This window comes from Plectropomus leopardus, chromosome 3 (genome assembly GCF_026936395.1).
Source record: "Plectropomus leopardus strain MGB_pleo_1.0 chromosome 3, ASM2693639v1, whole genome shotgun sequence".
NCBI lineage: Eukaryota > Metazoa > Chordata > Actinopteri > Perciformes > Serranidae > Plectropomus > Plectropomus leopardus.
Window position 1 is genome coordinate 6,369,993 of NC_142178.1, and position 25,483 is coordinate 6,395,475.

Below are 25,483 nucleotides of genomic sequence, written 5' to 3' on the forward strand. Positions count from 1 at the left end.
GGTTTTTCCCTTGTATGAGAAGCTCTGTTCTACTGCCTCAAGTTCAGCATTGCACGTCATGTATGTCTTTTACACTTTATACTGGCAGAATACAACTTTTCAACATTATAAACATTTTAAAAATCAGAGGAAGAAATCTGACTTCGCTCATGTTGGAATATCCAAAAGCCTTATGAGCAAATTAATTTGATGTAAAAAGTAGGTGCCTGTGCAAACGCAGCATCAGTCATATTTGGTTGTGTTTTTTGGGGGGGATTTGCAATATAACTTTCTGAGTAATTAATCCAAAATAGAATTAAGTACTTCATAGTATAGTATTTTGTCCAAAATAGGGTAAAAAAGTCACAGTATAGTACATTGTCCAAAATTGCATAAAAACGTTATAGTATGACATCCAAAATAATATGAAGTCATAATATAGTATGTCTTCCAAAAAACCATCAAAAACTCATAGCATTGTATGTTAACAAAAATGGCAGAAAAATGTTATAGTGTGGTCTGTCGTCAAAAGTAGGATAAAATAGTCACAGTATAGTATGTTGTACAAAATCGAATAAACTAAATAACATTTTTACATGTTTTGTCTGGAGAGGAGTCTGACGGAGCGTAGAAGATACAAGTGGCTGAGCAATAAAGAAATTGCGAAAAGAAATTCTTGTCATTGTTTTTAATGGTGGAAGTTTGGAAGGATTACAAAGCAAGAGCAGACGTCATCATTCAGTCATTCACAGATAAAATCCCTGATGAAACAACGATGCATTTTATGGCTTATCACAGCATGCTACGTGAGCACAGATTACGAAAAAAAAAAGCTTCCATTTCCATTTGTTTGGGGCAATTTTCTCTTGGAGATCATGGTAAAAGTAGGCTACTTATAATCTTTTCTGTTGCAAACTGGGGATAAAATACAGGAAATTATAGTCTGTTGCAATCACAGGGAACAAAACAGGACAAGGTAACAAGTGTTTCATTTGCCATTATCAATACATATACAGAAAACCACTCACTGTAAAAACAAACTATTTGTTTTGAATTAAAAAGTTAGAGTTCAGGCTGCCTTAAATTTTTAATTTGACTGAATATGAGAAGACAAGTTGAATCATTAAAACACTGCCTCAATTTATCCTCTCAAATTCAGTCAACTTAAAATTTCAGGGAGCCCGTACCATAGCTTTTTTTTAAGTTAAAATATTTAGTTTCTTCTTACAGTGCTGTCACTGTACCAATAAATTGTGTTCCCAGTACTGCAGTGGTGAAATTGTTTCGGAGAACTTGAATTTCTCCAGTGAACATGCAGGTCCGGTGAGTGTCAATCCCTGTTATTTGAAGAAACATTCCAAGTGAAAAAATGCTGTAATGCGACAGCTTATTCACAATAATAAGCTTTACGTAAATAAGTGTTTTAGGCTACATGATATTGTGACAAATGTGTTGAGTTCAACGGACTCCAATGAGAGGGTGTAAACCAATACTAGATGTTCTCTGAGATCCTCCCACTCAAAATGTTAATCGAAAAACTGAAAAAGCACATACAGATAGCCAACAGTGCTACACACTGTAATCCTGCACTGCTCATGTTCAGTCACTGGTTCCCTAGTGGTGGCCATACTGGGAAATCTGGAATTATAATGCACTTAGTGTAAGGGACATATCAGCCCATGTCCTTCCTGACTGTCCCCAAACCTCACAGAGAGGTGTGCAGCTTTTTATGATCTTGAAAAGCTTGAAGATTGCTTGAAACTTAAGATTCTTATAAAATGATGTAATATACCATAAATATCTTTTAGGAAGTCTCATTAAGCCTCATATAGAGAACAGACAACAACATCATGGCACAATGCATTCTGGGCATTCTTCAGGGCACACCTCTCCTAAGGAGAGAGAAATCCAGTATGGTGGGTGGCGGTATGCACCTGATAGTTGGTATTGCAATTTGCAAAAAAATGCATTAAAGAAGTCCAACAGCAAGTGCAACATGCTGTACCGAAAGAAGCCGAAGAAGGAAGCAAAGAAGCGCTACTTTGAAAAATTACAGGAACTAAATGGCTTCGATCAGTGTGATAACAAAGCCAAATGCAACTTTTTGTGGAGTGAGCACCTACAATTGCAGTTCAGAAATTATGGAGGTTAGTAACTTAATGGTCAATAAGCACACACACCTGTGTCACCACTTAAACCTCAAGAAAACAACATATTTTGGTAGTTTCTGTCGTAGTGATTAACGTTAGCTGTAAACATGGAGGGTATTTAGTTTTTTTTTTTTTTTTAATCATTTGTTTGATATTAGTAACAACCAAAGAAAAGATAACAGCGTAGAGGAACTAATGGCAAATACTCACTTGTTTTTACTTGATGTACCTGTGTGAAAATGCCTCGTCGGTATATGTTGCTGAAGTTTGTTTGTCTTACAACTGCTACCCATGATGTAACGGGACACCTCTTTGTCAAGTCAACAACCTGAGATCCATTGGTTTGCTTTCACGCTGGAAGGCTAAAAAATAATAAGTCACACTCCATTTACGATGCGCACTCCACGCAGGTTGCAAAATCTGTTATGGCAGTTGATACTGCAGCAAACATTCACAATCCCTGTAAGTTTTCAAGCTGGATAAACTCAACAGCATCTTCTTCTTCTTTTAGGCTTATTGTCAGTTGGCCAACAATGTTTTGGTAATTACTGTCACCAACTGGTATTGTACTCGTTCTCTAAAACAGCTTTTGTGCCAAAAGTCCCAAAATGCTTTGCAATGCTCAATACGGCTGACGTTTTGATCCTATTCTCTATTGAAGTGAGATTCTTGTTCTCAGTGTACATGTACTACAAGTACTAAATAGAAAAAAAGAAATAAATGTATGGAAAAGAATGGTGGTTGAAAGCCACGTCACCATGCACTGGAGGGTTCAGTGTTTCATCTGGAGGTGAAGAAAAAGACTGTGAACAAATAAATGAGAGAAAAGCTAGCAAATGTATTACATTTCCATAAATCATACTAAATGTCTGTACAAAATGACAACAAATTGAATGTGCAAAGAGCTGTATCTCATCCAACGGTTGTTTCATAAAGTCACATAATGTGCATACATCAGCATTCTGTTACTAGAGTTATAAAATGGCAAATGCAGCTTCAGGCTTGATTTGTGGGATTTGATCAAATAATTTCTCCCCCTAGTTTTTGGTTTTGTAAACAGTAACATTCAAAGAAGTCCTCACTGAAAGCCCGGAGAATGTAAAGATATAGAAGCATCAGTAAACTGCAGTGTTTCTTATCTTGACATGGTCAATCAGTCATACAAAAGGCCTGTGTATGAGCGGAATCATACGGATTCTCTGTGTTTTTGAGGTCGTGTGCTTGTGTGTGTTTGTAGAAGGCCCTCTACTCCTCCATCTAAAGATATGCCTGTAAACATTTGCAAAGTTCTTTCTTCCTTGTCTCTACATTCCTTGTTTGCTCACTGCAGTAACTTCTTAATTAAATGAATATATAAATAAACATTATAGATAGAATACATTCAAGTACATCAGTTCCTCAATACTGGAATGCAAGCAGATTCTGCTTTTGCAGCTTGCACCACTCTACAGTCTGGCTGTTGGCTGACTGTTTGGTTTGTGGGCTACAGTACGTGCACAGCATAGTCAGTAACCACATGCACCATGACCATCTCAAAACCTATGAGATTGAGAGTTATTGTGATCATTTGAACTGTCATGTAGCTCGGTGACACCAGTGTGTTTCTGAGGGAACCTCAGCTCACGCGGCCCATCCTGAACATAACTGTCCTTGGTCACTCCCTGCCCACACCCGCGGCAGCTGTGGGCTCACTGCTGACCTCATGTACTAAAGGTTACACACCGCAGGTTGCTTGTAGGTCATTTCAAAAGACTTCAGAGGCTGGGGTTCACTCATAGTGCAGTGAGTGTGCGGAATAGCTGTGTGAGGCAGAAGACAGAGGCGGTGAGCGCGGTGCACTGTTTGGCAAGCAGCTTGGTGCTCAGGTCCTGGCAGCTGCGCTTGCTGCTCGCTCGCTCCGCTGCCAGACAGAAGTCCCTGAATGAACGGGCCACATCTGCCAGACCTGCAACTGCCTCTGCGTTCCTCCGGTCACACCTTTCGCAACCAGAGAACCATAGACATATACCCGCTAACTCCACCAAGGTCCGGAAACTGTCAGCCAGGGAGAAAAGCATTTCCTCTGGGCTTTGTCCGATCCCCACCACCTTCTGGCAGCCTGACATCAGCCGCCGTGCCTCTGTCTGGAGCACCCTCTTGTTCTCTGTAAAGTGGGCTGGGCAGGTGTCCCTCGGGTGGCGACCCCCATGGCCTGCTACAGATCGGTCAGCACCACTGCTCTCCAGAATGGAAAGGAGCTGGTCCACGTCTACGCGGAGTACTTGGAAACCTGCTGGAGGTTCTGGATAGGGCTGCTGCCCGAGTCGACTGATGGTGTCCTTTTGTGTTTGTGACAGGAAACGGTCAGAGACGTCAGACAGTGGTGAGAGGAGAGGGCTGAGTTCAGAGGTAGAGGAAGAGAAAAGGATGGAGCGTGGGAAGGAGGGAGAGTGGGTGGAGGAGGTGGACAGAAAGCTGGGAACGTTTGGAGAGGTTATGAGAGGGAGACCTGATCCAGAAGTCTGAGTCACACCACTGCTCTGTGTGCGGCAAGAGAACTCGTAGACTGTTAGCTCCTCGTCAAAGCTGTCCCCACTGCCGAAGCAGTTGGTATAAACTGTTGGGCAACCACAAGCATCCAGTGGCACCTGCACCCCTTCCACAACTGACTCGCATCCAGACGCTAGCACAGAAGTGCAGCCAAACTCAGTCTTCAAGGGTGGGGAAGTCTCCAACTCGGCCGGGCTCTTTGTCTGGGACGGATCCTCACAGATGGTAAACACCTTACAGCCTGAAGAAGGTGTTGTTGCTGAGTTTGAATTCTGCTCTGTGGGCCTACAAAGACCCATCAAAGGTCTGTCGCTACTGGTCCGTCTAACTCTCTGTGACTGACTATGAAAAGGGAGTCCTGGCCCGTTCAGATTCTGTGTAGTGACCACTATCGGAGGGGCAGTAGAACGTGTCTGATTGTTCAACTTATAACCTGGAAAGTCTTCATCTGGACTTGTAAACTTCATCTTTGGAGCATCTTTTATAGGACCAGGAGTGTTCATCTTTAGGCCTGAAGTGTCTCTTTGGAGTCTGTTTGCTATCGAGGCTGGAGGCTTGGTTATTGGTCCTGGTGTGTTCTTGTTGGGTCCAGTGTACAGAAGCTGATTTTGGTGTTGAGGTTTGGGCTCAGTCTGGACAGGCAAAGGAGAGCTTACTTCCTTCACCTCTGACACTGAATGAAAACTCTTTGCCGAGCTTGTTTCAACAAAAAACTCTTCATCAACTTCGGATCCTGTAACTGTTGCATCTGAATCATCTGACTCCACTGATTCTACAGTTGTGCCCATGTCGAACTCCACTGTTTGTGTGATGTCATCAACATCCGTAACTTTGATGGTGATCTCAACGTTGTCTCTACTGTTGTCCTCAGCAGAACTCTGAGCTATATTCCCTACTTCAGCTTGGGTGACGGTTTCCTGGGAGCGCGATAAGTAAAGGGGCAACTTTTGAATCTTCTCCCTTAGTGTCGAGGCAGATAAGCGACTGATAATGCTCGGAGAACAGGTCTGAAAAAGGAAGTGAGTTGGGGAGGGAGGCGCTTTGGAGAGATCATGGAATGTGGCTGTGTTACTTTTTGCTAAGCTAGGACTGGGCATAGTGCAATCACTTCTGGGTTCGTCTTCATTTTGATCCAAACATGAAGAACTTCCATGTGTGACCTCACTTTGCAACCTGGCACCTGAACTAAACGTAGGAGAGGTGGCACTTGTTGCAGCTCCAAGCTTTGCAGTGATAGAGTTTATAGCTCGAGTATAATCAGAATTTACTGAATACATTTTTGGATGTGTTTCCATGTTGGTAAGAGACTTAACAGTCTTTTGTGACTCACCTTTACTTGCTGTGGTTGAATTTCCACTGATGCTATGCTTTGTAACTAAAGCCCAGTCATCTTTCTTGTCACTTGAACTAGAATTTAAGGAATTACTCACCTCTTCATCATCAAAAACATTGTCTGAATTGTTGCTGTCAGTAACTTCATCACTAGTGGTCACAGTAGAGCTAACACCACCCATGGCTTCATCCTCATTAACACTGGTCCTGATGTCTACAACTGATTGCGCTTTACTGGTGTGACTTTGTTTGCCAAGTGGCATCCCCTCAGAATTAGAAAAAGACATCTTGGTTGAAGTCCCTGGGTTTTCCATGCCACTGTCTTCACTCACAAAACAGTCACTTTGGGATTTGTGAAGAACTGCTTTAGGAGGTAGCGGTGTTGAGGGTGGAGCAGGTGGTGGTGAGTATGATGGAGGGCTGGACTTTTCACACACACCTTCAAGTTTATGTTCCTCTGCGTATTTGTTTTGCTCTAGGGCAATCAGATGTACTCCCAAAAGGCCATTACTGCTCTTTTTATTAAGGTCTATCAAACTTGTCAGCAGTGTGTTGGCCTCTGGCTGCCTTTCAGCACCTACGAGTGGTCTCTTTGAACTGGATGAGTACCCTCTCACCCCCTCCTTCTTCTCTCCTCCCCCCTTACATTCCTCTGTGCTATCTGGCAAAAACATGTGTTTAGTGAACGGCCCATTCCCTGACACACCTGCTGTCTCCTCCTTCTCTCCCTCCTCTTTCCCCTCACTCATCTCTTCCTGTTCCTCCCCTTCCTCCTTCCCATCACCCCTCCGATCAGCACTCTCCTTTCCATCTGGATCCACCCGACAGCGGACAACTGTGATGGTGGGAGCTGCTACCTTCACCAGATCTGTGACTGATTTGGATTCCATTGCATCTGGTTCCATCTCCATTTCTTGTTTCCTGCTCCTGGAGGGGGCCAGTGGACCTCTAGCCTGCTCATTGGAGTCCAAACCACATGGAGAGCTAGGTCCACGTGAGCGGGTTATGGGCAAGATGGGTTTTGACTCCAGCTGAGCTGGTTCCCCTTCAGAGTGAGTCAAAGAGGAGACAGTAGGACTGGGATTTTGGGTTTGCTCTGAAGGTTCAGGATCTAAACACAGCATCTGTGCATCACTGGCTTCTGCCAACAGGTTTTTATGAAGCCTGCTAGAGACCAGGCCCTGCTTTTCTGGATCTGGCTCTGGATATGACACTGTGGAGGTGTAATCAGTTTCCATGAAGGAACGGCGCTTCCGGCACCTTTTTCTGAGCTGGAACAATGTTTCTCCGCCTCCTCCTTCCTCGTCTCCTCCTTTTCTCTCTTCCTCCACTTTGTCTTCATTGTCTGCATCTGTGACTGAAACTCTGATGTCACTGAGGCTGAGTGTGCTGAGGAAGTCTAATTTCATCTCTGTGCTGATATCTGCAAGATAGTAAAAAAGGCTCAGCTAAACTTATGTAAAAGACACTGTACATCAAAAACAGCTTTTTATGTTTTCTTGTTTCTTCAACATTTTTCAGGTCCAGGACCCCTTAAAGAGACAGAGCAAGGACCCCCTGCTGCATATATGGAATTGAGCTGTATGTGAAACTGAACCTATATTAATCTGCAATTGCATTTAATGTCTTTTTCAGACATATTTTTATTTTTTGGGAAAAAAAAAAAATTTGATGGCTGCAGTACCTCTGAGGACCCCCTAGGGGTTGTGGCCCCTCAGTTAAAGACCCATGGCTGAGAGGGAAAATCTCTTTAAAGTGAAACCACTAACAACTAAAATATATACCAAATGTGACAAAGGGAATGGCTGCAATTTTTTGTCATGTGTCACCCGCCAGCCAGAGAGAAGTGGAACAACTGATTACATTTTTAATTTGATCACAAACACTTTCATTAATAAGTTGATTTTTCATGTGTTTGAAAAATGTATATTTATTTTAACCTTCTACCTTTCAACAGTCTACCTTCTGTATTCCATAAATCCATAAGTTCATCTTCTATGAAGTATATAAAGCTACAGAACAAAAAACAAACTAAATAAACGGTACACATAAAAAAAGAAGGTAAGGTAAGGTAAGGCTCAAGTAGTGCTCCCTTAAATGACTGCTGTTGTCTCTGCTGTGGTGTAACATAACCACTAGATGGCAGCAAAGGCAAAATTACAGTCTGTGTTTTCATCAATTTACAGAGGATTCATATAATCAATGAAAACTCACCTCTCGGTACGGCCCCGGAGGTCGGGTCTTCAGGAGAGGTGAATCCGTCTCTGGCATCAAAGAACTCCTCATCAGAGCTGCTGTCTCCAAAGCCAGGAGGTGGATGTAGGATGGGGACAGGCTCCAGGTCAACCGCCTTCACTTCATCTCCCTCAACCCCGTCCCAATCCTCTCCCTCATTCTTCTGCAGCGGGTGGGGGAGGCTGCGAGCGCTGTCGGGGGTGATGTTGGAGCACAGTTTGTAGTAGCAGCGTGCGTCACTTTGGTCAAAGTTAAACACAAACTCCATGTGGGAGGAGGGGGAGGATGGAGATGGGGACGGTGGGTGTTCTTTAAAACTGCCCTCTGTGCTTTCGCTTCCTCTTTCACCTGCTCCTCGCAGCGTCTCGCCCGTTTCCTTAAACATCTTTCTCCTCCTCCTCCTCAACTCCTCCTCTTCATCTTCCTCCTCGCTGGCCTCTGGAGGACTCGGCAGGAAGTCCACAAGGCGGGAGAGGTCAGCGAAACACAGGGAGGTGTCGTCAGAGCAGAGGTTACCTGAATGTTTCTGCTGAAGGTTGGAGGAGGGGGAGACAGGAGCGAGGAGTTGGGGATCAGCTCCGTCGCCTGACCTCCTGCAGCCCTCTCTACCTCTGTCCTGAGTTGTAAGGATGAGGGGGTGGGTGTGAGCCGGTGGCGGGGCGAGGAGGTGGGGCTGAGCGTGCCCGTGGGTGTAGGGGTGAAGATGAAGGGAAGAGTGGCTGTGGGCAGGAGCATTGGGATGGACGGAGGAAGAGGAACATGAAATTAAGTCATCTTCCTCCAAAGCATCGAGGGAGTCGCTGGAGGGGCTGGTAAGGACACGAGAGTCAGTATGACAGGAATCTGATGCTTCAGATGGCTGCTCCTCCGCTGCTCGCACCTCTTCTCCTCCTCCCATTTCACCTCCTGCTCCCACTTTTTCCTGTTGTTCCCTCACATCGTTGTCCGTTACCTTCCTTTGTCGATCATCGTGCGCCCTCTCTGCCCCTTCCTTGTGCTCTGTGTCTTCATTCTTACTCTCTCTCTTCTTTTCCTTCTCAGGGTCAGTGTCCTTTTCTTCCTTTTGCCTTTTATCCTCCCAGTCTCCCTTTTCTTTGCCATCTTTGTTTCTTTTTGTGTTTCTGTCTTTTCTTTTTCTTCCCTCGGGGTCTGACGAGGATCTACCTCGAGGACAGGGCCTGTTGTCATGGGACACCTGGGAGACCAGTGGCTCCATGTCCAAGTCTGAGGAGGTTTCTGAGTCGCTGCCACACCGAGACACATAACCTGTGAACACACAGCGACATGAGAAGGAGACAGCTTGTACAGAACATTGCGGTGTGACTTTATGGAGGTATGTAGGGATGGGCGATATATCCAATTATACTCGACTTAGTGCAGGCTGTTCCACTTACTATATATCAAATGACATGATATATCACAAACATTGAGTATAAATTATCCCAACTAATGTCTGCCTTATAGGGTTTTACAGGATAAAATGACAGTTATAAGAATGTGCTTATTGAAGTCTTAGCAACGGGAACACTGAGACTGCATCAATAAAAGGTCGGTAGTGTCCTTTAAAAGACTCAAAACACAAGGGACAGTGAGGTAGCTGCTGTATGTGGGCTGCTGAGCCGGAGTTCTTCATACAAACAAACTGCAGCACATTTCCAGCTGTTCATCTTCACACCAAGAGAAGCTCAAGAGAAATCATTTTGGTTCTCTCGCTCTCTCCTACGGTTCTCTGCCTCTCACAGACACACACACAAAGTAGGGATTTTGCAGAGCTCCAGACTGTGACTATTTAGTCACATTTTGCGACCATGGAGCACTACTGCGGTTTGCAAATACAATTAATATCTGAATTGGAGAGCTGTTAGTTTGTTTCCAGCTTACAGAGAAAAAATCATCCCATTTAACAAAGCTGTGGTAACAGTTTAACTTAATGAATGGTAGCGTAAGCAGGTGAGGCGTGTGTTTGTACATGCAGAGCTATGATTGCGACTGGTTGGTCCAATTTTGCAACCACAGAGCATCAATTCAACTTCAACAAATCTTTGCAATATATGATCTGTTTGTTGCCCGCTCACACAAGGTGCCGCAGAATCTGTTTAACTGTCTGCTAACGCTAACATACAACTTTTTACCAGAAGCTTCAAGTCCACAGCAAAAATAATCTAAACCTTTGGCCTGAGATGAGCCTGGTCCCTCAAAATAAAAGCACCATGGGGCTTGCTTTCCTTAAATCATAACAATACTTTTTTAAAATTTCATCATTAAAGTACTTTAACTTCCTCATAATTGTCTTTTAATAAATGTTTTTATAACTAGTGTGTTACACTTTATTATATGACAGTAGCAACTTTATTTAATTTTATTATAACTGCAGGTCATTCAATGATTTTGTATTTTAGTAGTTAACATTAGTTTAAAGGACATTTAACATTATCAATATATATATTGTGTATCCCGATATAGCTTTAAACTATCACAATGTTAATTTAAAGCCATATCGCTCACTGATCAGCCGTAGACATATGAATCATTTTTATGGCTGCACATCAGTATAAATGTGTACCTTCCTCAGCAGACACTCTGTGCTTCTTGGAGTCATGGATCCAGGGGAAGATGTTGAGGTTGGGGTCAACAAACACTCGACAGTACCCTGCGATCAGGCAGGACATGTCTTTGGCAGCTGCTGACTCCAGTAGTAATGTGATGGGCTTTGTTTGAGAGAGGAGACAAGATGACACGAGATGAGAAGTGGAAATAGGGGGAATGGAAAGACGATTTCACCAGTGGAAAAACACTCAGCATACAGCAAAACTGTCACACTGAAAAAGGGTCATTACATGATGAAAAAACTGGCATTTCTTTTGCTGCTTAAGTCTACAAATTGTTTACTGGAGGGATTCTACCAAATAATGTTAACAGGTTAATAACAAGACAAGGTCAAAACCTGGTGTATGACTGCGCCGTGTATGAAACGCTAGGGGACTTGTACCCGATAATGTAATAATTTCCTCAATATGTAAAGAAACTTGCGCTTTACCTAATCAAAAATGTAATAAAACCCAATAATGTAATAACTTGTATAATGGTGTCATAAAATGCCCTGGCTGGTATTATAATAACATTTTTAGTGACAATTTTATAACCTTTGAGGTCATTTTTCAAAATTAATGATGTAGTAAAATGAAATAGTACGCTTTTTTTTGTTGGAAATGTAAAGTGTGCAGGCATACAAAATATATATTACTGTTAGTGTTGTGTTAGCCTACCGACAACACTAACAATTGACACTTATTTTATGTTTTGGAAATGTAAACTAAAGACTTTAAGCAGAATTTGAAATTTACGACAGATGGCAAGTCATATGTTGATATTAGGTAAGGATGTCATAAATTAAAATCCCTATTGATGAGAAATTAATCATGGATTTTCTAGTTTTAAAGGGGTGCCTGACAAACTGCTTTAACACTTTTTTTTCTAGGTATATTTCACACTCTAAATTCCAAATTATGTATTATGGTAAAAATGTCACGACATTTTATTACATTATAAGTTAAATTATTACATTATTGGGTTTTACTACATATTGCAAATAAGCAAAGAAGTGCAAATGTTATTACATTTTTGGGTATTATTGCATTTACAGGAAATTATTACATTATTGGGTGCTACAATGCTTTTAATTTGAAACAGGAAGTGGCTGGCATGTACTCCATCACTGAATATATTTTGCCTCAACTTTAACTTACTGAGCTGGCATTAGCTGGCCCTGTTGCAGTCCGGCCCAAAATTCATGTAAATACTCATTAAAGAACAGAACACGTGGAGTCAGACAGCAGGAGGCAGCGTCACTCTCTGGAGTTGTTTCCACTTATCATTTAACACAACCCTCCTCTCCCCTCTTCAGCTCCGGGTGGGGTTGTAATGTTACGCTCCTGCGTGACTGGTGGCAGCTTCACAGTTTTCGGCCACTTTCTGAGCCAAGTTCAGCTGACAGTGAGAGTTTATATAATGTTTCATTGGCGACAATTACCAATAGGAAAATTGTATTATTGTAGCAGCACCCGCTCTGACTTTATAACACATAGCAGCTAATAACATTTTAATTTAAGGCTTGTGTCATACCACGGCTGCTCCTCAAACAAAGGGATGAAGTGATCCTCTCAATGGTACAAACAAATAATACAATACACCATTAAAAATGTATAAATGTACAATATATAAGAGAGAATATAGAAAATAGGGGGACAGGAGCAATAAGTTACACAAATAATAAAAGAGAGCACATCTTATCAAATAGTAGTGATCTCTGATACACTCAGTCTGTGTTTAATGCCTGTATGGCATGGGGAATGAAGGACTTCTAAATATTCAGACTGAATCTGACCCTAAATCGACGGTCAGACGGGAGCAGCTCAAACTCTGAGTGTAACTGGTTCGCCAGCTCCACCAAGCTCTCATGCCCCACTGGTTACAGAAAGTGAGGGATACATTAATACAAGCCAGTCAGAGTCCACTGCTCTGTCACTGAGTCAGCGCCCATTTATTTCATGAGTCCAAGGGTCAGTGGGAAACAGCAACACTCATCACTCATCACTTCATCACTCACTCTTTTTTAGGACTTTTTTTAGGGCTGGCCTCACCTCTGCTGTCCACCCAAACAAAAATTTTGATTTAATCCTTAGGGACTCTTTAGCACATCTTACGCGGCTTTTAATTCTTCATTTTTTGATAATTTTGGCTGTATTCATGCATATGGGATACATTTTGTCAAGATAGTGTATTTTTGTTTAATCTTGGAATTTCTAGCTCAGCTCCTTAGTAAGTCTGAATACACCGTGGAAATCAAATTATAACATCCATAATGTGTTGTGCAAATGAATGTGCCATTTAAACTCATTTAAACTGCAATTTTTGATTCCACAGCCATCAAAGCACAAAAACATACATTATATTATTTCTGGGTGTCATTCTAGGATTTTTACTATTTTCCACCTCATGGCATCTTTTTTTTTTACCATATTTGGCGTATGGAGAAAACATATGGTATTTTCACTAGGTGCACTGTCACAGTCAGTGCTGCTGCACATCACTGACATATCCCAGGCTGGGATCGTCAAAAAAAACATCTACAACATCTAAAAACATAGTGGTATCATGACAAAAACCTGGTATTTAAAAGGTTAAAATTATGAAAATTAGTAAGTATTTGATATTTATGATTAGGATTACGTTGGTTAAAAAATTTACTCAAAGAAAGTAGAAAATCATATTAACGTATTATTTACCTATATTATTTTTTAAAGCTTGATTTTTTAAAGCTTGATTTTTAAAAGCGCATTTTGTGCGCAGAGCAATAAGGGTTAATTAATCTATTAAAGATGACAGCTACACTATATGTATTTCATGCTTCAAGTATTCATAACTGTTAAAGAAGTTGTTTGATTTGTGAGCTTCAGACCTTGAAAGAGGCCAAAGTGCCGATGCATCAACTGCACCAACAAAGGCTGAGCACATACTGCTAATTGGTACACAACCTAATATAATCCCCCTCTGCAGCAATGCTTGTGATGCTGATTCAGTTACTTCAAAATAAAAATGCTTTATGATGAGGTTTACAGTACTTTGCATATTCCTGCTCTCACCTTGATGTCCTGCAGGTATATCTTGACCAGGCTGACCTTGTCGGATTCAGGCAGCAGCTCGATGCGTGTGATGCTGGTGAACTCTGTCAGGGTGGACAGGATGCTCAGTTTGTGATTGACCACCTGACTCACGCCGTAGCGCGCCCCCACCAACAAGGTCACCATCGATTCCCTGTCCTGAAGCTGAGGGGTGGGGAGCAGAGAGATGGAGGAGGAGAAATTGTTGACATTGAGAAGATTGAAACTTCAATCAACCACATTGCAACAATAAATAAATATACATTTACAGCAGGGCTGTCAGAGTTAATGCGTTAATTCTAATGCGATTAAGGTCCCTATGTATTGCGTTTTTTAATTTACACTGCGCTAATCGCCATCAATCCTGTCCAACATTCCTGTCTTTAAGAGGCTATACCAGCCTGAGTTTTAAAGCTAAAGTGATGATACTGGTATCATATGAAGACCTGTCCAGTGAATCCAGTGGTACCAACCATGTCATGCTAGTTTTTCAGAAAGTTAGGATAAATTTTGACAAGAAAAAACGGCTTGGCCATTTCACAGTGGCCCCTTGACCTCTCACCTCAAGGTATTTGAATAAAATTGTGGATACACATTACTGACATGCCCACTTTATGCAAGTCCCATGCAGTCTGGGGCAAAACCAGGAAGTTTTTTGCATGAAGTTTAGGGGTGGGAAATATATCGAATGCACTATATATACGTATATTAAAAAATGACTATATCCCGAACATCAAGTATAAATTTTCCCATTATTTTTTTTTAAGCCACCAACACTCTTGCTCTGTCTCCTGCAGCTCTCTGCCTCTCACCGACACACACACACAAAGCAGGGCTTTTGCAGAGCTCCAGAGTGTGACTTTTAAGTCACATTTTGCAACTATGGAGCTCTACTGGAATTTGCCAATACTATCAATATCTGAACTGGAGATGAATCCCCACGGTTAAAGGCACGGCAGTATCTGTTTAACTGTCTGCTAATGCTAACATCCAACTGTTGGAAGCTTCAAGTCTGCAGCAAAAACATCAACACCTCCTGTCTGAGACAAGCCGGGTCCTTCAAAATAAAAGCACAGTGGGTTATCTTTGATTTATTTAATTATAACAATGCTTTTAAAAATGTCATTATAAAAGTACTTTTTTTAACCTTTACATTCCTGTAATAAAATTAAAATGCTATTACAACAGTAGTGTATTCAACTTCATTATTTGACAGTAGAAACTTCATTCAATTTTATTGTAACAGCAGCTCATTTAATAATTTTGTATTTTAGTAATTAACATTAGTTTAGAAGACACTTAAATATATCGATATATATATATATATATCATGTATCCTGATACAGAGTTAAAATATTGCCTTATTATTTTAAAGCCATATTGTCCAGCCCTAATGCATTATAAATGTGTTATTTTTGTTAATAAATTAGATTTTTGTATCATATTTGAATATTTCTGCACATTAGAGTCCATAAACAGTCTAATTGTTCCCACCTAAGAGCTGAGCACAAAGGTGGAGCTAATAAGACTGATGTCAGTGGGCAACCGCATCGGCAAAGTCAGCAAATCTCTGTTTTGGAATGTGTGAATCTCCACAAATGAAAATGTGGATAAAACTAAATCGAAGATGTGAACTACAGCTGCTAAATGGGTAGAAATGGACTGCAGACCAGCCAACACGGTGGAAGACTCGGGTCTATGTGACGTCCTCAGGTTGCGGAGAACAATAGTTTCATGCATACAGGACCTGTATGAATCACAGAGAGCAACTGAACTGGAACTCCTGAAGAGTGTGAATGCTGTTCTTTCATTCCTAATCTTAACAATCTGGTGAGACTTGCTTTGCCTTGTCAATACGGAATCAAAACTTTTTTGAAATACAGAACAATTGAATTGTGATTAAATAATATGATTAGTCCGGATATGCAGAAATAAAATTAATCATGATTTTTGACAGCCCTACTTTACAGTGAACAGCTGAACTACCTACCATCATGGTGGCGCTGAAGGATTTCCCTCCGAATGACTTGAGGTCGCTCAGCTCCTCCAGGTAGTTGATCCGGGTCTGATCCACTGACAGACCCTTCTGCTTGGGATCGTGCTGTGATTGGCTCTTCTTCATGTGGTAGCCGATGGCCTTCCTCAGATCTTTTTCTCGCATATTCCTCAGCAGGGTGGACGACACAAAGTTCTCAATGCCCCACGTCTTCCTGGAGCAAACACACAAACACACGCTGAGAGGAGCTGTCTGCGTTTAGGATGTGTGAATTTAGAGTATGGAAAAGCATCCTCTTTATCCCAAACCTTTTTTTGCATCTTTGACGCTCACCTGAGAGGCTGAGTACTACAAAGCCGCAGCTGTATGATACAACTTGTGTAACTGTGTGACTGTTCAGCAGAGTGCTGCTCAAAAAACATGTTCTGTAAATATTTATTATTGTCCCTCCAAAAAGGTAGAACCAGCATGGAACCCCACTTTGCTTTTTGGTTCAGTTCAAATGTGTGTCTCACGTGATCATCTTCAGGTTGGTCTTTGGTGACTGTCCACAGCTCGCCAGGCGCTCCTGGATGTGCAGCGCAGCGAGCCGCAGGGCGGTGTTACACCTCATCTCTATTGCAAAGCGCTCCTGCAGCACATCATTCACCCCCTGACACACACACACACACACACACACACACACACACACACACACACACACACACACACACACCACATTGTAAATCAGTTAAAATTTAATTTGAGAAACATTCTAATGTTTCGCGCACATTTCAGGACCATCCACCCACTCATTCAGACTGGCTTTTGTTATGTCTGGGATTTGCATGGGTTTATGTTTTATTTAAGTAAGCATATATATATATATATATATATATATATATATATATATATATATATATATATATATATAGCTGGGCCGTTAACATGCTAACATGCTGCGTTAATGGATTCTTATCGCGATAAGGAAATTATCGCGATAAACTATTCACTAAGTTGGGTCTATACAGTGAGCAAGGCACCAATTTCACTTTGTTGTTTAAGCCGGATGTATACCTGGTCGAATTACGGAGGGGCGTGAACAAGGCGGAAGCTGGTCTGCCTTAGTGACTGGAGTGATTGGCTCAAGCCGTGTCACAAAGCTGCTGACTGTTAATGGTCTTCTTCATAACCTCTAATGTAGGCCCACAGTTCAGTTAGGGTCATGTTATCAGAGGCTGCGCCCTCTGCTGTTCATTCCAGTTAGCAGGAAAAAGCTTTTTCCACATGGAGACAGAACCTGTGTTCCTAAATGTCTGTGTTTAACAAAATAAAAAAAAGTTAAACACCAAAGTAAATCTTATGGAACATTATTTTTCTTTACCAAATATTATAGTAGAACAGCTTTCTCAAGCATTTTGTGATGCATTTTCATCATTTAGATAGATAGATATTATTTTGAATGTCTTTGGCAAAATTCAAATCTATAATTTTAATCTAGATTAATCTAGATTAACTACAGGATTGCAGTGAGATTAATCTAGATTAAAAAAATTAATCTATGCCCAGCACTAATATATATATATATATATATATGTGTGTGTGTGTGTGTGTTTATGTATATTTATGTATGTATATTTTTTAAAGGTAGGTGTGTATATGAATGTGCATGTGTATGCAGAATGTGTATGAATTCCAACAAGTGCTGCAGCCTGGAGGTGATGTATGGCCCGACCTGCAGGTAGAGGTACTCAAAGGCAGTGGGATCCTCCTGCAGTAGCGTCTGGAGGGTTTTGGGCATAAAACAAACACGGAACAGACATCTGTAGTCATGGGCTTCTTTCTTCTGGACCACCTGAAGACACTCGCACACCCACACACACACACACACACACACACACACACACGCACACACACACACACACACACACACACACACACGCACGTATGCATTGCTTCAAATGTGTGTCGTTGAATGCAGGTAAAAGCATTAGTACTGCCACAGGTTTAACCAACTAACAAATGGAGCTGTAGTGTACACATGTACTTTAAGGTAGAAGTGTAAAACAATTATTGGCGTGCGTGTGTGTGTGTGTGTGTGTGTGTGTGTGTGTTCGTGTGTGTACCTGCTGTATCCTCTCCTCCTCATGCAGCAGCAGTAGTTTGGTGATGCTGTGCTGCTGCTCGAGCACCAGGGAGAAGTGTTCGATGCGGCTCAGAGAAAGCTTCTCCTTCAGTGTCATCACAATGTCCTGATGCACACAGAAAACTACAGCTGAGAGACAATATTTGATAACATCAGGAAACAATTGCTGAGCTGAGCTGAGGATTGTAGGTCTCAGTGAAGCAAGCGGAAGTTGGAGTGTTTGGCAAATCTATGATACTGATGTACAGTGTATCTAATACTGATAAAACGGAGGGAGAGTAAATATGAAGCTTCCTGCAGACTTGACAGTTTATCACATTAATTCATATTTACAGAGTTGGCTTCCTCAACTCCTACAGTCAAAATATTTTGTTTTATAACAACCCTTAGGGCCCACTTTAATATTACAACAACAGTGCTAATCATAAATATCAAATTTCAGAATCTTAACCCTTTAAATGCCAGGTTTTTGTCATTATACCACTATGTTTTAAGATGAAGAAAAAAATAATTATTTTCAATATACTACATGCAAAGTAGATTTTTTTTAAAATTATTATTAACACAGTTTGAGATATGTCAGTGATTGTCTGCAACATTGATTTCGAAAGTGCACCTAGTGGAAATAGCATGTATTTTCTTCATATGACAAATATGGCAAAAATGACTTAATCAGGTGGAAAATAATAAAAACGTCATATTCCAAGGCAAAAGCCCAGGCTGTGGGATCCAAAATTGCAGTTTGAATGGGTTTCAGTGGCGCATTTTTTGCACTTAACAGTCTGAATGTAATAATTTTGTTTTCACGGTGTATTTCAGACTTATTGTAGGAGCTAAGATGGAAATTCCAAGATTAAAAAATACACAAAATTTTCCAGGAAACTTGTCATAATTTATGCCATAGGCAAGAACACAGACAAAATGATCAGTAAAGAATGAAAAGCGCATAAAATGCACCAAACATTCCCTAAGGGTTACGTGAGCATACAAATTGTCTCTAGTTTCTGACTTGCTTAAGAACCTCAAATGGGCACATCATGAACCTCGGCTTCCTTTTCTTAACCCTCCAAATTCTACTACAGCTGATCAGCATCTGGTATTAACAGTAAATAATAATAACTAGTAATGGATATCAAAACAGACTCTAACATTGCATAGTACCTTGACTGTGGTGTTGGGGTCAAATTTAAAGGCCTTGGTCTGCCCGTTCTCCAGATACACCTTCAGAACATTAGGCAAGAAGAGCAGCGAGTTGCCCTGCAAAGCAGACACGGGGTCAGAGGTCAGGGGAAGTGTCAGATGAAACTGTGTGCGATCTGTGAGTGTTGTAAAGCTTGCTGGTTCAGGGGGATTGTAAAAACAGCCTGACAGGGAGATATGAGATGGAGTCAAGAAAAGAAGCAGACTGTCTCTCTGTGTTGGTGTAGATCTGACCAGATAGCTTTTTCTGCTGTCAGAATGTTTGTCCTCAATTAAATTATAATTTCTTATTCAAAACCAGAGAAGGAAGACAAGGAATGTAAAACACAACAAAAGAAATACACACACACACACACACACACACACACACACACACACACACACATACACGATACAGGTATGTATTTTATACACATACATATAAACTGAGCTGCATGCACACATGCTGAGGGATGTACCTAAAGTGAAAAAGGTTACTGAAGCCTAAAAATATGAATTAAGATTCAGAGATTTAAAATTAGATACATTTTGAAAATCTAAGTTCATCAGGAAGGTCGTTCGAGAGTAACAGCAAAAGCTATAAAACCCTAACAGCCGACAGCTTCCTGCCTGATGACATCAGACAGTAATTCAGAGGGGCAGTCGGGGCCACGAAGGTCTCTGAATGAGCAACATCGCACGATTGCACATGGATAATTGCACATTCTAATAATAAAAATAAAGTTATAAAATAAGGTTAAAATCAAATGACACACCTAGGTGTAATTTTAAAATTTTAGCCAAATTTCCAGAATATCGACAAAAGAATTAATGCCCTATCCATCCGCTACGGAGTTGAGTAATCGAGACAAAACAGCTGGTGGTATGATGGAAATATGACATTTCTGTTTGTTTCATCTTTTAATTTGAGGAAGGTACTGAGGTAAGGTCTTTTCAGCGCTTCACACAGATATGATGTTTTCATGTGCTGCTATTTTTAGTCTCTTCAGTGATGTTTCTGTGAGCATTCATGTAAGTCATGATTTATTTGCTATTTTTTTGCCATCGCATGTTGTCACTTTTTGCCTAAAAGTCACTGTTTGTTTTGATCAATACACAAACTTTTCCTTCCTGGCCAAGCTTTAAAACTTTTTTTTCTGTTTCCACTTTGTGCAGATCAAAAATCACATAAAAACAGCTGGATGGAAATGCCGCTAATGACATATGTGTGTGTTTTATTGGACTTTAATTGGAAAATTTGACAGGCATTTCTGCTTTTTCACAGAAACGTTTTGTAATTTTAAATAAAGAAATTTAAATACTTTGGAAATTACAAAATACTTAAAGTGCACCAAAGAGAAATAAGCCGTTTCATTTTCAGCTCCTCTCACAGAGCATCCGGCCTGTTTCTGTGTGCCCGGCGTGTTCACTGAAGTGAGTCATCTCTCCTGCCTCAGCCCTGTTCTCTCATCATTTTAGAAAGTGTTTTTCTGTATTGAAACTGTGGTGTAATGCAACATTAATGTTTGTACATTTTCCAGTTCAAACGTAGAGCTTTCAAATTTTAGACAACCCCTCCTCTGTCATCCTCCCATCTTCCATTTCTCTCGTTTTATCTCCATTTCAACAACAGCAACCCACCCAAACCCCCCCTCACTAACTCTCTGCTTATTGTTCTGTAATCAGAGACATTACAACTGGAGGATGAGGCAGATATTGATCGGTGTTTTCTCTCTGATTAGTAATGGGCACTTCAGCCTCTGTGGTTTTCCTCATCCAGCTAATTTCACATCCGCTGGCAGGATGTGAACTCTGACCAACCAGTGCACCGCTTAGAGGAGAAAAACTGCATGCAGTGTGGAATAATAACGATCAATCATAAAACATAACTCCCTGTTATTGTTCAAACATACAACTGGCAACAATAAATCCCATTTTTAAAGCACTGACTGTTGTATCAGTAATGTTGATAAATCAGAAACCTGGAGGGTAAAGCCCAATGGCAAATGAAAACAGCAAGTTACTAAACCCAACACAAAATTAAAACAGCAGCACAGAAACACAGCAGCAAATCAGAAAATACAACGGCATGTGGTGAGATTCTTTGGGCATTTGTTGCATATAAGGTGTCCGTAGAAAATTTGAAAATCCAAAAATAAACACAAATACAACCATTTAAATTTGTATGCCCCTACCCCAAGCCAAAATAAAAACATCAGTCCCTCTCCAGAGGTTAAAAAATTAACAGCTCTTCCTCCCTCATAAATAACAAACAGTCCCTTCCCAGACTGCTCTAAGTCTTGTGATTGCCTTTACCCACTTAGTCATTATATCCCTATAACTGATGATTATCAAAAATCTCATAGTGTAAATATTTTTTGAAAGCACCAATAGTAAGCCCTGCAATGTTTTTGCATATTGATATTGACATATTTGGTAAAAAATATTGTGATATTTAATTTTTTTCCATTTCACCAGGGCTTAATTTGTGCTGGATATAAACAGTGTGTGAAGACCACCTTTGACGTTATATATTGTACTACAGAGATATCCACTGCTGAACAGCCAGGGACGGGCCGTCAATGGATACAGCCGTCAATGGATACAGCATAGCAGTTACAGTCTCACTGAATTAGTTGGTTAGTATGTAAAAAACATAGCAATAGCAGAAGCTCCAGGAAAATGAGCATAATCCCATCAGAAGCAGCTCGCATTGTGCAAAGTGTTGATTGAAAAAAAAAAAAACAGAGAAAAAGAATATACACACTGTTTTTATGTATTTACAATCACAGGAGCCATGCAAAGTTACAACAACTGCAGCAGCTTGCTCCAGATGGGGCTCTGAGATGGCCTTGTTTTTCTCTAAATCATTATCTTATAATCATATAATTCTGTATCCTCTAAAATCTGACATTTTTGCAGGTCCTTGAACACAGTGTGGCAGGCAGAGATGAGTATAACTTCTTTTTTTCCTCCACAGCAGTTTGTCACTCACGGGGTGGATAATATCTGTTCATATCTGATCAGATCACATCGCTGGATGAGAGGAGCAGTTTGCAGATGTTTGTCAGTGAAAGCAAGGTTTTAGACGACGCAAAATGAACAGTTTAGGTCTGTTGCTCCATCTCTGCCCTAACTGAACCATGGTATATAAATATTCCAATAGTGCTCCTAATTAACAGTCCAGCACCAAAAATGTAGTAGTGGGCAGCGGATGTTTTAGTAGTAGCAGCCCGCCACAACTAAATGAATGTGTGGGAAACCCTGGGGGGTTTAGCTCATTTGCAAGTTCTAAGCATTACGGATGCAGAATATCTGCATCCACTGTTCTCACCTGAGAGTGTCCATTGACTTCCACCTCCTCAGCAAAGTGAACTTTGACAGGATTCGACCTGAGCTTGGCCCTCTTCTCTGGTGTGATGAATGAAGACTTCGGGCCCTGAGAGGAACACAAATCCATAAATCAGGTTTGAGGTTTCATCAATGAATCAGGTAAATCAAGTGGTTTTTTTTTAAAATAAGTGAATGTGGACTGAACATGGTGCAGTTATATTTCCAGCAAAGCACACGAGAGTTTGACCAAATGGGAGTTTCCTGCAATGTTCATGAATCCGGTGTAGGTTTTTATTATCTAGGTTTTTATGTGCAAATCTACTCACAGATTTACTGACATTTCATAAATGAGACCCATTAAGCATTGTGCTAGAATCAGCTTTGATTATTCACGAAAAAAAGTTGACATTGTAAAAAGTTCTAAAAAAAAATCACGAGCACTGTCTCGGATGGATGTGCACACTAGATATTGCAGAAATGTAGACAACAGAGAGAAGAATGAGACAAGAAATGACGGTATGTAGATGGTGCAGCCATATTTAAAAAATGCATTAATGTAGTGAAACTAATACTATTTCACTTTGCAATTCTATTAAAGGATTTACATTAAGAAAAAATACATTATGCATTCATATTAATCTTAGGTACATGTGCTCAGTAACAGAGAAGCACATTGTTGCCTCCATTACTGCAACACCAGTTATTGATGGGTGGTGAATTGAAAGCACCAGAGGAAACGGAAAAACAATCGTCCTGCTCATCTACCACTCTCTGATTAGAATAACAATCTTCATCGCCTTAAAATTTTGTAACCATCAACAAGCATGACGTAGATTAATATTTTCTGGGAAAGGATAATAAATCCTCGAAGCTCAATAATGATTCCTTGGAGGAGCTGGGAGCCATAAATCAGACGGTGAAGATGCTTCTATCAGCAGAGCGGCTGATGAGGATCACTAAGGAGCAGCCATTTACATATCTACTTCACCTCAGTGCAAACACGTTAGCATGACAGACTGAGCTACACACACACACACACACACACACACACACACACACACTCACATAGTACAGATTGAACGATCATGATACAGTGTGTATCTGTCGGGGTGTGTATGGGGAGTCCTCGAGGTTGTAAAGCGTTGTCACACTGATGTAGTGGTGGAACCTTGGTGACAGGTCGCTTGTTAGCAACAATCCCTGACCTCACTGACATGCTGATTAATGGCTTTGTTGACAATAGCATTTTAAAATCCCATGTGTATGAAGACGGCAGACATCTATAACATGCAAACATATGCACGTGTTTGCTTTTACAAGAGGAAATGTTAGAAGTTCATCTTAAATGCAGCTGGAATGCCAATTAACCCTTTAATACCTGAGCAGATTGGCTTGATTTCTTTCAAAATAATTGTGAAGAAGACAATGAGCATCAGAAGAAGAAAAGACCCAGAAATTAGCAAGAAATGAATAAAAAAAGACCAAGAAAATGACCTGAAAATTAGTTAATATATATATATATATATATATATATATATATATATACACACACACACACATATATATATAAATAAAATGATAAATAAAAAACAAGGCATTTTTTAATAGTTTTTTCCCTAGTTTTTTTATTTTTCTCTCGACATTTTGCCTTAGATTTTTGAAAAAGAATTTTCTAAATGTACTATTTTCTTGCAGTTTGAGAAACATTCCTGACCATTGCATTTTTTACATGTTTTTAAAGAAAAAACACTTTTTTTCAGGATTTAAAGGTCTCAATGCTTGTCTTTATGCGTAAGTGCATGTTTGTGTGTTTAGACTCACCTGCATCGTTCTGAGGACAGTCATTGTCAGCGTATCTTGACACTCCCTGAAAAACAAAGAGGTGGCTGTATGAGGTCAGAGCAGAGGTGTGGAGCTTCATTTCAAACATTTTGTGCTACATGTGTGTACATATCTTCATGCATGTGTGTGTTTGTGAGCTGTCGGTGTAGACCTGATTATTTCAGCAGCTTGCTCCGGGGTCAAGTCTTCGACCGCGATGTTATTGATCTTCACAAGCTGGTCGCCAGGGACGAGACGGCCATCTGCGGGACCACCTGCACACACAAAATGTCCTTGTGTTGTCACGCCTCAGGGTGTTCAGCTGGCCTGCATTCATGCAGCAACTGGGCCTGATGACAGGCAGGAGCTTGTATTCTGGTGATCTCCTTTCATCTCACACTGATGCATAATTTTTCACCCAGCTCTCCAAACCTAACCATCCCATCACAGAAACCAGCAACCACGAGCACATCAAACAACTGTGTGTTTCTCCACCTCATTAAGCTGTCGCTCACCTTCCTTAACTCTATCACAGTGTTTAACACTAACGTCACCTTTCATCAACTTCATTACTTTCATTAACCTACGTCAGCATCCATCTCTTCAGCTGTGAGTGGCTCAAGATATTAACCCACTCATATCACTCGAAATGCCTTTTTCAAAATCAAGCTTTAAAAATATTATAATATAATAATATTTTACCCAACATAAGTCCTAATCATGAATATCAAATGTTGTTTGTTGTAATTTTCAGAATTTTATCCTTTAAATGTCAGGTTTTAGCCATGATGCCACTATGTTTTTAGATGCCCCCACACACACACACACACACAAAAAATGAATTATTTAAAAAAAATACATGTTAAGTAGATTATTATTATTTTGATTATCACAGCCTATGATATGTCAATGATTAGCAGCATTTTTTATTGCATTATTATTTGTTGTACAGTACCAAATACACGCATACTGCTCTGCACACAAAATGCCCTTTTTGAAATCAGGCTATAAAAAATATCGTACATTAATATGATTTTCTGCTCTCACTGAGTTTATTGTTTTTAGCAACATCAGTCCTAATCATAAATATCAAATATTCATTCTTTTTTTGAATTATAACCCTTCAAGTGCCAGGTTTTTGTCA

At 40.5% G+C, this 25,483-nt stretch overlaps 1 protein-coding gene across 1 annotated transcript in view; it reads right to left on the minus strand.

Annotated features, from left to right (window-relative positions):
* Positions 1–652: 652 nt before the first annotated feature.
* frmpd1a (FERM and PDZ domain containing 1a) overlaps positions 653–25,483 on the minus strand; it is a 62,874-nt gene continuing 38,043 nt past the window's right edge. Inside the window, exons 5-16 of the mRNA XM_088075433.1 lie at positions 24,512–24,614; positions 24,340–24,385; positions 22,520–22,624; positions 19,168–19,263; positions 17,987–18,112; positions 17,596–17,715; positions 16,397–16,533; positions 15,876–16,095; positions 13,868–14,050; positions 10,789–10,933; positions 8,205–9,491; positions 653–7,413 (exon numbers count right to left, since the gene is read on the minus strand). Coding sequence (XP_087931559.1) covers positions 3,902–7,413; positions 8,205–9,491; positions 10,789–10,933; positions 13,868–14,050; positions 15,876–16,095; positions 16,397–16,533; positions 17,596–17,715; positions 17,987–18,112; positions 19,168–19,263; positions 22,520–22,624; positions 24,340–24,385; positions 24,512–24,614 — 6,080 coding nt within the window. The 3' untranslated portion in view covers positions 653–3,901. The remainder of the gene's footprint in view (positions 7,414–8,204; positions 9,492–10,788; positions 10,934–13,867; positions 14,051–15,875; positions 16,096–16,396; positions 16,534–17,595; positions 17,716–17,986; positions 18,113–19,167; positions 19,264–22,519; positions 22,625–24,339; positions 24,386–24,511; positions 24,615–25,483) is intronic.